Here is a 14,554-nt window from a genome sequence, read left to right as displayed (position 1 = left end):
CTCCATGCCTGTGGGTGATGTAGGGTGGAGTTTAACATTCTCTCCATGTTGGTACCTGAGGAGGGGATGCTCAGAGAGCACAGGGCTAGCCCAAGAACACACAGCTGGTGGACAGCAGGAGTAGGGCCAGACCTTGGAACCCCGATTTTCAGATTTGAGCCTCTCCATCATGCTGTCTTGCCTCCCAAGAGGGACAAGGCACAGTTTCACGTCTTCCTGCCCACTTCAAACCCTGCTGCAAGGGAAAACAAGAACTGGAGTCCACCATCCTTACCCGTGACGTATTTCTAGACTGATAAGGGAGGACAAGAACATGCCACAGACAGATCGTGGGTACAGCTTGGAAACTTAACAGTATTTTGTGTGTGGGTGATGGGACCACACTTGCACACCACACATAATTTCCACTGGGACAGTTGGTCCTTGGTGTAACAGTCTTGTATCGCCCCCACCTCCTCTGCGCAGGCCCATCTTAAGCTGCCTGCCCCAGGGGGCTGTAGCCCATTGTGGGGCCTCCTGTATGCTCTTGCATGTTGGTGAGGTTGGGCCAGTGCCTGTCACCACGTGCTTGTGACGGAGCCAGAGTGCTCAGAGTGTGTTTTAGTTGTAACCTGCTAAAATGCAATATACCAGAGATAGAATGGCTTTTAAAAGGCAGACTTTATTAAGTTGTAAGTTTCACAGTTCTAAGGCTATAGAAATGCCCAAACTAAGGCATCCAGGGACAGATACCTTAACAGAGAAAGGGCTGCTGAGGTTCGGACTTTCTCTGTCAGCTGGGAGGGCACATGGTGATCTCTGCTAGCTTTCCCTCCTGGCTTCTTCGAATGACTTCCCCAGGGTTTTTTTCTTTCTGTGTCTCCAAAGATCCCTGGCTGTGTAGGCTCTCGAGCTTTTCCAAAAATGATTCCCTCTTAAAGGACTCCTGTAAGCAACCCCGCCTTGAATAGGTGGAGACATATCTCCATGGAAACCAAGTAATCAAAAGGTCCCACCCACAATTGGGTGGGTCACATCTCCATGAAAACAGTCAAAAGATCCCGCCCGGCTATATTGAATGAGGATTAAAGAACATGGCTTTGCTGGGGTACACAACAGTTTCAAACTAGCACAGGGCGTTTTTAAAAACTACCTCCAGAGAAATAAGAAATAAAACTCCCTTTGAGCTAAGCCACCCCATGATGTAGGGATAGAGAAAGCAGGCTGGGCCCCAGGCTGAGAAGAAGACATGCTGGCCACCGGCCCTTGGTGGCTACACATCTGGTGAATTAGTCGTTTTTTTTAATTAGTCTGAAGGAAACCCTGCTAGAATCATTAATGCCAGGCGCGCTTTTCAGAGGCCTTGGCTGGTGACATTAATTCTTATTGCTCTGTATTCATAACAGCCTAATTTGTCTGTCCCTTCAGAAGAAGTTTGAAGAAAACCTGAGGTAAAGGTGGCCACACAGAGAGTGGTGAAATGTTGTTGGCTCTTAAATTGAAATGTATTTTATGGAGACTACAACACTTCAACTTTGAGAAGTGCTTTTCAAGTTTCCTAACAACTTTCTTAGGTTGTTATCTCCTCCATTCTTCGTAGCAGCTGGTGAGGGAGTTCAGGGTGGTTTTTATTAGACCCATTTGATTGAGAAAGAGAGCGAGGCCTGGTCAAGCCCTGTGTCTGGCTGGTGTCAGGACCAGAACCTGTCTCCCAGCCTCCCCTGCCTGCGTTCCTTCTCCTCCACCATGGCGGCCACCACCCAGAGGGGGTGGGTAGTTGTGTTGAGGTGGAAAAGGGAAGGGTTGGCAAAGGAGCCGCCAGCATTGGCTAGCAGCCCCTGGAAGGAACGTCCCTGAGGGCAGCGCTGTGCGTAACCATCTCTGTATTCCCGGGGCTCAGATTCTGAGTTGGTGCAGTGTTGGTCTCATGAACACAGGAAGTGCCGAGAGGTCCGTGAGATGGGCTTGGTATGCCGAGGGCAGAGGCTTTTTATTAAGAAAAATGTCAAGTGAGACAGCTCTGGCTCTAGGCCCTGAACGGAGCTGCTCACAGTTTCTCCAAGAGCCTGGCTTTGCCAAAGTCTTTCCCTGGAGACCTCATTCCAACAGGTAGTGTCTCTCCAGGAATGGGGCTGTGCAATTAGAGAAGCCCTGGAATGCTGTGAGCTATCATATAAAATATGACAGAAGGGAAGGACTGTTTCCCAAAGCCTTTCACACCCAGCCCAGAATAGAACAGCGGGTCGGAGAGAGGCTGCCAGAATGGAATGAATGTGTGTGCATGCACGTGTGTCCTGCAGGGCGTATGTCCCCTATAGCTAAGATCTCTCTTGCTGAGCTGTAGCACTGAGCTGGGACCATTTCCCCCTTTCCAGGGAGAATTTCCTGGTTTATTCAACAAATGTCCACTGGGCATCTATAGTATGCCAGGCATTGTTTCTAAGTGTGCACCATCTGGCGTGGAAGTTTTAGTGCCTTCAGAGGGGTTTAAATCTCAACACCAGTATCCCCTCCTGCACATTCCCCATCTGTCGAGGGCCCTACCTTGTGCTCCCTGCTGCCATTGTCCTGGTTGTAGATGTAGCCAGCAGTGCCCATTCCTGCCACTCGTTTCCTCCACCCTGATTCCCAGGGCCCTGCCTGGCCCAAAGGGGCTTGTCAAATGTCTGTCCGGTGTGGGGGACTACATGGATGGAAGGTTGATTCTCATAATTAAACAGGAATACCCAACCCCTGTTTCCACATTGGCTTTTGGGTTCTTTGCCTACTTTGGTGGCCTTCCTGGAGAGGACACTCTTCTCTAGTCACTGAGAGTCCTTGTCTGTGGTTGGAAACCCTGGGTTCTAGTTCTGGTTCTGCCAGAAACAACTTGTGCAAATTCTTTAGCAAATTGCTGTGGCTTACTTGGGCCTCTTGTTTCCCACCTGTCACCTGGGCTTCTTATCCCTGCTGCTGCTTGCCTGGAAGGGGGCTCGTGAGGCCCAGCCTGGGCTACACGTGGCTGCTTTTGGGTGGAGGGTGTGGTGGGCAGGTGGCTGGGACACAAGGCAGACCTGTTGGGTTATGTGCAGGGACAGTGAGCTTCTGGGGGCCGGGACCATGGCCGTGGGTGCTGAATCCCCAGCGCCTGGCCCAGAGGTGCAGTTGAACAACCTTTGCCATATGAATGATGTGCAGAGAAGCCCATGGCACCAGGGTTAGCTCCCTCACACTTTGAAAAGACTGAACATGGTTCAGACCGAGAACAGAAGAGGCCAAGAGTGTGTATTCATGGGGGCTGGAGTGCCCGGGGCAGGCTTTGGGGTGGGGTTGGGGGTGGGCAGTGCTTTCCTAGTCGTGGTGGGGACAGGCTGATCACAGCCAGGTAGCCGAGCAAAAGTGCACTCCAGGCAGGAGAAGCAGAGTGAGTAAAGGCATAGAGGCAAAACTGAGCCACAAAGGTTGTGAGCTTGACTGCAGCAAAAGGGTTGTAGGAAGAGGTTGGATTTCGGAGCTTACCCTGAGCTTGGGGTTCTGTGACCCGGGCCAGTTACCCAGCCTTGCTGAGCCTCATCTGCAAAATGGGCCCCCTCCTTCATGGGTTTGCAATGAGAGTGTACTCAAGTTGCATTATCAGAGCAGGGGTATACCATGCTCAGCTGGGCCTAGGGCACACAGTAAGCACTCTGTATGAGAGTTGGCCTTGGGGGCTGCCAGCCCTGCCTCAGTGGGCCTCCTGGTGGCCCAGCAAAGAGCAGAGCTCTGGGAGCCACTTCTGCAGCACTGCCCTGTACTGATGCCAGGCAGATGGGAGATTTGGGAGACCTGAGGGACCTAGAGCCCTGGCCACCTTTCCTGGGGCCCCCTTCTATTTTAGGGCTCAGCCCTAGCAGAGGAGGAGGCTCTGTCCGGCTCCACCACAGTTAATGACAGCCTGGCCTCCTAGGCCATTTAAAAACAGCGCCACTATTTTTATCAGCAGGAGGCCGCCAGCTGGTCCTCCTCCTTGGGCACTGCCAAACCGGGATGATTTTAAGGAAACCAAGATGTTAATAGGAAGGTGGATCATCGTCTCAAATCACAGCCCTGCGAATTGGACAGAGTGTGCGCGCAGACCCTTCCCAGGGGCTATTGAGCATCATCTTTTCCCAGTGGACTGAATTTAGTGAGACTTCTGCCCTTGCTAGCAGACTTGGAAGGAATCGCCCACCTCTCCATCCCGAAGGCACCCCCGACCTAATCCCAGCCAGTGTCTGAGCATAGGGAGGCTCCTGTCGCCAGGGCTTGTGAGACCCAGACCGGGCTCCACGTGGGCACAGGGACACCAGGGCTGGGGTGGCGAGTCCACAGGCCACGTCCGTTGCTGAGGGCCTTCTGTACCCATGAGGACATTTCTTTGAGCTCTTTAATTGGACATAGTTTGAAATGGTTCTTGACTGGTGGGACCATGGGTGATTTCCTTTCCTTCTAAGAAAACAGTACTGAATAGGTTCCAGGCCTTTGAATTGAGATGGGAAGGGTTGGATCTCATAGTCCGTGGTTCATATTTAGGTAAAAAAGAATTTTTGGTCAACTGCCTGATTTCTAAATGAGAGGACTTTTTTTAGCATATGCTTGGTTGGTCCTCAAAACAGTAGTCACTCTGCCCCTCCCCCACCTCCAACCATCTTCCCTGCAGCAGCTGGGGGTGCTGTTGTCAACCTCAAATCCACCCAGAAGTCTCCACTGGCCCCTTTGTCCGCAGGGGTATGTCTTGGCGTGGCACCCGTCCACACCCTGCTTTCCTGGCCTGTGCCTCCTGCCATCACTCCCTTCCACTCTGTCTGCCCCAGACACCCTCATTTTTGAACTCCTTTTATGTCTGTTACATGCTCTGTCCTTCTCTGGGAGCACCATTCTGCCCCCGTTTCTTCCCAAGTGCTGCCTTCCAGTCCGCAGTGGGTCCAGCTGCTTGCCCTTCCTTGCCCCCCAGGACAGGCGCTTAGTGCTTTGTCGTGACCTTCTGCCCCCACTCCAGACTGTGCGCCTCCCTGAGGGCAGGCCTGTGGCTCCCCTTTGGCGGTGGGTGCGTTGTGGCCGCCCCCTCCCTGCCTGATGCGTGAGTGGGTTGGTGTAGCTCTACGTGGTTTCCACAGTGCTTCCTCATACCTGCCTCTCCTGAGCTCTTGTGGGATGGAGCAGGGACCTTTACTTTCATAGGGTTTAAATGGCAGAACCAGGACTGAAGTGGCATCTGCGTCTGCTCCTGCTCAGCCCCCGCAGTGCTCCTCAGTATCGTCCGTCCTCCATCCTCCATCCCGTCTCCTTCCTAAGGGCCCAGAGCTTCTTTGGGATGGTGTGAGGGCGGGGCCAGCTTTGCAAGTGACCATCCACTCGTGTGACCCTGGAAGCAAAGAAGGCTGGCTTCTCCAGGAAAGAAGCAGGGGATGGGGACGGCAGGCCCCGCGAGCAGGCCCAGTTCTTGTGGCGATGAGCCCACCCAGGAGCCTTCCACTGCAGTGGGGGAGGAGACACAGAGGGTGGGCAGATATAAGCCTGTGTGGAAAGGCTGCCAGCTGGGCCCAGCAGATTGGAGACCAGCCCTCCCGGCTCCCCCAGGTCCGGGGCTTGCTGTGCCCTCCCATGATGTTCCTGGTATCCGAGGGAACAGCCTGTGCCAAGTCCTCTTCCAGGAGGAGAGAAGAACTGCTGTGGGCTTGGGTAGAGGCTGGAGGAGGGGAGTGGGTGCAAAGGGTGTCCCATGGGTAGCATGAATTCTCCCAGGCCCTCTGTCCGTGGGGTGCAGGGGGTGGGTGGTTGAATGGCACATCTGTGTGGGCTAGAGGGGAAGGGTCAGGCAAGGTGGCAGGGGTCAGGAGAGCCTGGTTTCTGTCCTAGGCTTCATCCCCCGGGCCTGCCTCGTAACCCACCCCCTTCCTGGTTAAAACCCCTTCCTCCTGAGCGTGATTCCTCCGTGAGTCTTCTGCTACCAGGTTATTCCCAACCCCCAGAATTCTCCTGGCTCCCCTGCAGGCCCCACCCCTCTGAGGTTCTGCTGTGATTGGTCTGGGACCAGTCACACTTTAAAGCCCCCGGTGGTCCTCATGCCAGCTGGGATTGCAAACCAGCTGCCTAGAGGATAGACTTCCCTGGTGTCACTGCAGCCTTCATAACTGGGACCCAGGCCACTGTTGCCCTTCTCAGCCTCTGTGTCCCGGCCAAGGCAGCCCCTTCCCCACCTTCCACCTCCTGGCTGCTCCCATCTGAGCACACTCTCTCCATCCAGATCCTTTGTGACCCAGCTGCACTCCCATGTGCTCTGAGAAACAACTTTAGTTACCTTTGCAGTCCCTCCTCTCTCCACCACCTGGCCTGATGCCATCTTCCATGGAATTTGCCCACTTGCTTGTTAAAAAGATTGATGTCCCTATAGCACCCCTGCTCCCCACCCCTAAGATCTCTCCCTTCCTGAACTGTTTCATCTTCTTGCTGTTCCTTGGCCATAGTGGTCTTTCTTGCTGTCACCCTTCTCCGGTCTAGGAGAGGCTGAGGGCTGGGCTAACGTGCCTCGTGCCTTCTGAGTCCCAGACCTTTTGAGAGACAGGCAGAAATGTCTGGCACTGGTTAGGCTCAGCAGCTAAGATGGGGTTCCTTCCCTTGCCAGTCTGAGATGAACTCATCCATCTGGGCAGGGGTGGAGCAGTTGGCAACAAAGGGCCCTTCCTGGGGGTCAGAGATGGGCAGAATCTTCCGTAGAGCACGGGTCCCAGGGGCTGAGACCTCCACACCTGGGTACAATGTAGGGTGCCTGGCAGGTCTGTTCTCACCTGGTGTCCTCAGTTGCTCCTGAGAACAGGACAGTGGCTAGGATTTCATAGGGGAGGAAACGGAGGTCCTGGGAGGCTGGATGGCTTCCCACGTCTCATGATGTGTGTGTCACGGGGTACTGCTGCTCAGCGTACCTTCTTTAAATTCCCCACACTGACTCCTGCCTGGCCCCCTCTTCCAGGCAAAGGCAGCCAAAGGGGAGCAGGAGGTGCGGAGGCTGCAGCTGAGGAGCCTGCAGTACCTGGAACGCTACATCTACCTGATTCTCTTCAATGCCTACCTCCACCTGGAGAAGGCCAGCTCTTGGCAGAAGCCCTTCAGCACCTGGATGCAGGAGGTGAGAGTTGAAGCTGAGAGGGGCTCACACAAGAAAGCCTGGGCCATCCTCCCTGGTCCCTGTGTACTACCTCCCATTCTCATCTTTCATTCTACTGGAAGCTTCCATTTAATCGAAGATTTATCTCATTTGACTTTGAGTCCCAGCACATTGTCTGCACTTGGTGGGTAGTCAGTAAGTTTGACAGGGAAATGAATGAATGAATAAATGAGAAGTTGAGGGGAGATGAGGTGGCGAGGCCTGTGAGGAAGAGAGCACGGCAGTGTGCTGGGTCCCCGCCCCTGCGCATCCCACAGTGTCACCAGCTCTTAGCTCTCGTGGCACAGAGGAGGAGGTGGGAGCCAGCCTGGCCAGGCCACCAGCTCTGAGCCCACCTTGTACTTTGTAAAGTGTCCATCATCTCTGTCTCTCTCTCTCTTTTTTTTAACTTATTATTTTGAAATGATTTCAAACTTAAGGACAGTTGCAGAAATAATACAGGGTGGGCCACGGTGGCTCAGCAGGCAAGAATGCTTGCCTGCCATGCCAGAGGACCTGGGTTTGATTCCCGGTGCCTGCCCATGTGAAAAAAAAAAAAAAGAAAATACAAATCCCATACAGAGAACTTCAAAATACCCCCACCCGGATACCCAGATCCACCAACTTTTAACACTGCCACATTTGCTGTATCATTTTATTGATTTATCAAGCCATTTAGGAGTAAGTTGTCTCATCTCGTTCCCTGAACACTTAATGCTGCTATGCCATGTACGTTTTCTAAGAACAAGGATATTGAAGGAATTTATCAAGGTCAAGAAATTTAACATTGATAAAAAGCTTACAATCTATATTCTATTTTTTTCATATGTCCTAATAATGTCCTTTTTGGCCTGTTCTCCATTATTAGATTCTGTCCAGGAGCATAGATTGAATTTAATTGTCATTGTTTCTAGTCCCCTTTCATTTAAATTGTAGAAACCTGTATACAACACAAACTTTCCCCTCTCACCCATTTTCAACGTAAAATTCAGTGGGATGAATCCCATTCACAGTATTGCACTATCCTCACCACCATCGTGCCAGAACTTTCCCAAACAGAAAATTCCTTATTCAGGCCCATTTCTGTGTCCAGGCCTCACCAGTGCCCGCCTCTGCCCCATGCCAGCTGTATCCGCAGACGAGTTAGCGAACCCTCTAAACCGGCTGCCCTCACCTTACAAGGGGAATAATGCTAATAATTTAGTCCTGCTTCAAAAGGCGGTGGGGATTCCATGAGAAACACACAGTGCCGGACCCTGTGCTGACCGGCTGGGCCTCAGGTGCTGGTGTTGGTGTGCCCCCATTTTACACTGGAGGAAGCTGCGTGTAGGGAGCTAGTAACTTGTTCACGTTCCAGAGCCCACTAGGTCCTATGCACCTGCTCTGTTCCTCTCAGCCTGGCCTCCCCAGCTCTTGCTGTTTTTAGGAGCAGAGCTACTGCCCCGACACCTCTAGGTGGGAAAGAGGCCTTTCCCTTCTTGGCAAAGCCATCTGTAATTACTCTCTACCTGGAAGCTGGCCCTCCCTGACCTCCCCTGCCTGATACTGGTGGTTGTAATCCAGATTTAAGCCTGAAATTAGCTCCACGGGGTGGATGGGCCAACCTAAGGTGGTGGGAGAATGGGGGGCCACTGACCCCAGCCAGATGGGTGTAGGGAGAACACAGACATTCAGGCAGGTGTGGGGTGGATTCAGGGAGGCAGAGAGGCCACTGTGGTGTCCAGGGGCCCTGCTGAGGGGCCCTGCTGAGGACATCTCCGTCATACATGTGGATGAGTACTGAGTCAACGGACCTGATGGGGTCATGCCAATGCTGCACAGATTCTTGAGCAGGCCTGGGTGCACCTCTCTCTCTGAGCCCCTGGGAGGAGGGCTGGAGGAGATGGGGAACTAGGACATCTTTTCTGCTTGGGTTCAGCTTGGTCAGTGAGAATCAGGGGAGCCAGAGGCTGAAGAGGACACTCAGTCCCTTTCCCAGTTGCATCTGGGTGATGGGCATTGGGAGTCAGTGAAAGAAGGAGAGAGCTACTGGTCCAGGTAGGAGTGTGGGCTCCAGCCTCACGGGCCTTTTCTCCTGGGGATAAACGGAGGAGAGTGGAGGTGACAGTTCCCTAGGACCCAGCAGAAGACAAATGGATCCCTTTGTTCTAAGAGGAGCCTATATCCTCCCCACCCCTCAGGATAGTAGGCAAGAGAAGGGGCTGGGTTTGGGAGGGTTCGAGTCTGGTACCAAGGCCTGGGCCATTGTGACCAAAACAGCTATGTGAGCAGATCAGAGAGTCCCCAGCTGCTTCCTAGGTTCAGCTTGTGGTGGGTCTCCCAGCTGTGGAGCCCACAGCTAGGGGACGTGTGTTTGCTTCTGCATCTATGCTACCTTTTCCGGCTCTGCCTGCAGGCCCAGCTGGAATGCCCAGAGCTAGCCTGGCCCATGTTCCCCAGTGTGCATGGGAGGAGGGGGCTGGGGTGGTGATGTGAGAGCCGAAGGGGACCCAGTGGTGCACTTGGCCTCCCCTGCCGCACACTGGGCAGCAGTCCGGTAGTCACCGTCGTTATGTTTGTCGAGCACTTACTGTCTGCTACGTGCTCTCCAGGCTTAGGCCTACTTAGCCCTTCTCATGACAACCCCATGAGGTAGAGGCTGTTATCCCCCTTATAAGGAAACTGAAACTCTAAGTCAAAAAACAAACACGTTCGGTGAGGCAAAATAAGCCAGAAACAAAAGAACAATTACTGTACGGTCTCCTTTAGAAAATGCTTGTAAGAAAACAGGGACCTAGATTGTAAGCTCTTATAGCAGACATGTTTAGTGAGTGGTAATTATTATTTCTGGATTTTGAGAGACTATTTTATATATGTATAACCTGGTGTTTCGAAATAAGAATGAAGCCAATCAGTTCGGGATTAAGCTAATTCAGAACACAGGGGTAAGGAAGACATTGTCTGTGTTTTAGAACCACACCTACTCTTTGAGTAAAGGAAGAAAGGTTTATTTTGCCTGGAACCTAAATTTTCTGTAGCATATAATCCAAGTCAACCTGTGTGGACAGCTCATTTGAACAATCGAAACACAGGGAGCCCAGAATAAGAATGAGGGCCTTTAATCCTGTATAGCTTCATGTGATGCCTGAATACATCCTAGAATATATTAAGCAGATAATCAAAAAGTATTGGCAAAGTCCCTTGAGGGATGGGAATAAAAATATGGAACTATTAAACTTTATCACCAGGAAACCCCTGATACTATATCAAACATTAGGGACACCCTTATCAACAGGCCAAGCCCTTGATCTTGAGACTTATCCTTGTTAAGCTTATGTAGGTGGTGGAGAAGCTTAGAGTACCTATAGGCATGCCTAAGAGTTATTCCTGGAGGACCTCTTTATTGTTCAGCTGTGGCCTCACTCTCTCTAAGCTCAACTCTGCAAGTGAAATCATTGCCCTCCCCACTATGTGGGACTTGACATTCAGGAGTGGAAGTCTCCCTGGCAACGTGGGAAGTGACTCCCAGGGATGAGTCTGGCCCTGGCACCATGGGATCAACAATATTATCCCGACCAAAAAGGGGAAAAGGAGTGTAACTAATAAAGTATCAGTAGCTGAGAGAGTTCAAATAAAGGCAAGCTTCAGATAGACCTCGCTACCTATCATAATCTGCCAACCTCCAACCAGGACCATTCCAGCCAATCCTAAAGAACACCTAGGGCGATATATAAGATTCTACAAAGTTTCCATGCACTAGGGTAACTTTCCAGAAACCTACAACCTCCATATCGGTCCCTGGACCAGATAAGCCCTGAAACCTAGAGGTCCAGCCTCTCCAGAACATCAGCTAGTTCCATGTCCCTACCCCAGATTATTGACAGCCCCTTCCAACCTGAAAAAGTTAGAATGAGCATAGCCCAAATGCCCCTGAAGAGTGGGACAGAAAGATCAAAGGTGGTGGTGGAGTTTTACAGAGGCGGTAACACGAGTATGAGTGCTGAATCATTAAATTGATATTTCCTTTAGTCTCCAGTATCTTAAAGCAGCTAGAAGTAAAAACCTAAAATTGTGGAATCGTAACTCATACCAAAGTCTGAAATCTGTTCTACAACCAGTTGTTGTGCTGTGCTTTGAAATTGATTGCTTTTTTGTATATATGTTATTTTTCACAAAAAAAAAAAAAAAAAGGAAAAGAAAAAGTTGATTGTGATGATAAAAGCATTTATTCCTTCTAGCCTCCTATATTCTGGAGCAGCTAGAAGGAAAAATCTGAGATATAGTACGGTAGCCCATGACACATTCTGGGATCTGTCCTGTCACTACTTGTTGAAGAGTGCTTTAAAAACTATTGCTTTTTACTTTCTTTGCTTTGTATATATGTTGTATTATTAAAAAAAGAGAGCGAGAGAGCGAGGGAAAAAAAAAAAAAGCAAACCCATTCCGGGGCCTGAGCTGGCGGGAGGTGGCTCCGGGCCGGAGGGGCCCCGCGCTGCCCCATCTCTCTCTCCTCCCCAGGTGGCGACTGCAGCCGGCATCTATGCGATCCTCAACCAGCTGGGCTTCCCGGAGCTCGAGGGCGCGGAGGAGCAGCCCTTCTCGCGGCTGCGCGACCGGTGGCAGGAGCAGAGCCTCGGCCCGCAGCCCTGTGCCGGGGACCCCCTGTAGGAGCGGCTTCCCCCTGCCCCAGCTCTACCCGTAGGTGCCTCATTGCTGGGGGTGCCCCAGATGCGCCTCATAGGGAGTGGCCCGGAGGGGTGCGGACCTTGAGAAAAGGATTTTCCCACCTTCTCAGAGACATTGGGTGATGTTGGGACCCCTTTTTGAAAGAGCATTTTATAGGGACATTTAGATACCGTATTGTCACTCCTTGTAAATGACAGAGGCATGTGGCCAGCCTCTCCAGGCCCCGGTGTGTGCGCCTTGTGGACAGGCTGGCACTCGGCCTCCGAGGAGCGTACCCCCAAATTGCCAAGCAAAGCTAATTGTCACTTCTGCTCTTTCCTCTCCCCTTCCAGAATGTTCTAACAGCCCCTGGCACAGAGTGGACACCTGGCCAACGTTAGTCGCCTTCCCTGCCTTGTGCTGCTACTCCCCCTTTTCCTCTCCCCTTTTCACTGCCTGAGCACTGCCTTCGGGCTCCCTGGCTGCCGGGAGGGGTGCTTTGGGTGGACTTATTATTTTAAAGGCAGCTTCAACCAGTGTTTTTGCTTCTAATACCCCAACCTGGGAGACTTAAAGAAGGTCAGCAGATGTGGCCTGAGGTGTCCCTTTCTTTTCCCCTCGCCACTTCCCCTGGAGCTGGCAGGAGTGTGGAGTTTCCCTGAGAGAGCTGGAACCATATAGGGAGTTTCTCAGGGCAGAAAAAGCTTCCGGAAGGTGAGATGGAGCACTGCGAAAGAGGCCTGCTCAGTCTGCAGGGGAACCTGGGCAGGAGATGCTGAGGAAGCTAAAGGTCCACCTGTACCTCTTCCCTGCCCCAACAGCTCAAGATGGACCATGTCCCACCCTCCTGCAGCAGGAGCCCTAAGGTCTGCTGTGCTCAGGGACTCTGGTGGAGCAGCCTGAGCAAACAGTGGAGTGTGTGGCAGTGGCCTGAGGATGCTTTGAGGGGGTTCAGGGCCCCTGGAATCCAGGCCATCCTTGCTGGGGGCTGTTGAGCTGCCTGCCTCCCACTGGGAGGAAAGGGCCAGGCCCTGCTGAGTTAGAAGCCACCAGCTTCCACTCTGTCCAGACACTGGGAAGACTGCACGGAGGAGGCGGCAGAGGCGGAGTTTGAGTTGAACTTGGGCCAGGGATGCCCAGAGGCTTGACCAGGCAGGAGACTCTCCACTGAGCCTGGCTGGCTGGAGTCGGGGAAGCCTCTCCTTGGGTGGGCTTATGAACTTCTCCAGAAGAACGAATGTGTGATTGGACATGGAATTTAAAATGAGGGAAAAAAGCTGAAGTTGTTCATATGGATCCAGTATTAGGAAATATTTGACCATCTTGGCTGAATTCTTTTGCAAAACTACTGTATGTCTGTTCATTACCTTTTCAGATTTGTTGTTGTTTTTTTGTTTTTGTTTTTGCATGTATTAAAGGTTTTAATTTCTTCAAAGACAAGGTCTAGTTGAGGGGTCAGAGATCGGGGCTGAATTGGGAGGGACCCATAGTGTTCTCATGGTTGGCCCTGACTTGCAGCTGTGCTGGGACCACTGGCCGGTCACCTCACCTCTCTGCCTCAGTTTCCCTATCTGTAAATGGGAAATAATACTTGCCTACCTCACAGGGGTGTTGTGAGGCTTCATTCGTGATTTTTTTTTTTTTTTTTTTTTTGTACAGACCTTTCTAGCATTAAAAATGGCTTCATGGGAAGTGTGCCTGGTTTCTGGTTTGTTGTCAGCAGGAGGCAGATGTGATAAAACTGTGACCAGTTCCCTGCTGCTTCAGGGCTGGGGGTGCGGGGTGGGCAAGGTGGGTTGAGATCACCTGCCCTTAGCGTGCCTGATGAAGGGAGGCCTGTCCTAGTTTGGACAGGATCTCTGTTCTGAGAGAAGGTGGGTTTTTCCAGGCACCCATCTCGTCCTCTCACACCCCCAGTCATGTGCCAGACCATCTCACTCTGGCTGCCCAGGACTGTCAGGCTTAGCCCCTCCTTGAGAAAAGCAACAGAAGCTGATTCACACAAAAGTGTGAGGGGCTGATGTAGTATTGATTTAGGGAAAAGGAGCAAAGTGGAATTTCAGGGATTTAAAGGAGGGAAGACCTCAGCCTTCATCTCTTCCTCTCACCTTCCCCACTTGGCCACTTCGGGCTCCCTGATGGTTGGTGTGTAAGGAGACAATGGGGAGAATGAGGCAGAGAGAGCCCCAACCTGGGTTTTTCCCCAGGCTTCTCTGTGATGAAGGGACAAGGCCCTCTGGTTATAGTTCTGAGACCAGCTTGGGGTGGTTGCCATGGAATCCAGAGCCCCCGCCACCCATAGGGCTGGAAAAGGAGAAGGACTCCTGGGGTTACTTCCCAGTCTAGCATGCCCCGGGGCCAAGGATGCTCCCCGTGGCTTCTGAGTGTTAGTACAGAGGCGTGAATGCTGTACACAGTGTGAGTGGATGGGGGGGGCCACTCTGCACAAGGGTGTGTGGGTTTGCTCATATGTGTGTCCCACAAGTCTCCTCAGACCTAGTCTCATCTGGGAGGGCATCTAGCAATTCCGTGAACGTTGCTAGCTTACAGTTCAGCAGCATCTCAACCCTCTCACTAAGCATGTCAATGCATGTAAAGCCTTAAAACCTGACACACAGGAAGCACACACTCAACATTAACCAATTCTGCAAAGTCTCTAAGCATCTTCAGGGTTCGGGAGGCGTCTCCCACTCATGTCAGGTCACTATCACTGGGGCATCCCTGTGGCTTCCATACCTTCGCACATCACTGGTTCTGTCCACTGCCCTTGTGTCAAGGCAAGAAGGTGTC

General features: G+C 52.0%; 1 protein-coding gene across 5 annotated transcripts in view; it reads left to right on the top strand.

Moving 5' to 3' along the window:
• PALD1 (phosphatase domain containing paladin 1) overlaps positions 1 to 14,188 on the top strand; it is an 87,741-nt gene extending 73,553 nt beyond the window's left edge. For 4 of the 5 annotated variants that reach the window (XM_077125020.1, XM_077125017.1, XM_077125019.1 and 1 more), the window contains 2 exons: positions 6,947 to 7,102; positions 11,618 to 14,187. In XM_077125020.1, the coding sequence (XP_076981135.1) occupies positions 6,947 to 7,102; positions 11,618 to 11,767 (306 nt within the window). In that variant the 3' untranslated portion in view covers positions 11,768 to 14,187. Of the gene's footprint in view, positions 1 to 6,946; positions 7,103 to 11,617 lie in introns of all 5 variants that reach the window. The other variant, XM_077125021.1, reaches the window with a different exon arrangement.
• The last annotated feature ends 366 nt before the right edge of the window (positions 14,189 to 14,554 follow it).

Source organism: Tamandua tetradactyla, chromosome 13 (genome assembly GCF_023851605.1).
Source record: "Tamandua tetradactyla isolate mTamTet1 chromosome 13, mTamTet1.pri, whole genome shotgun sequence".
Taxonomy (NCBI): domain Eukaryota; kingdom Metazoa; phylum Chordata; class Mammalia; order Pilosa; family Myrmecophagidae; genus Tamandua; species Tamandua tetradactyla.
This window is presented reverse-complemented; position numbering and strand designations above follow the sequence as displayed.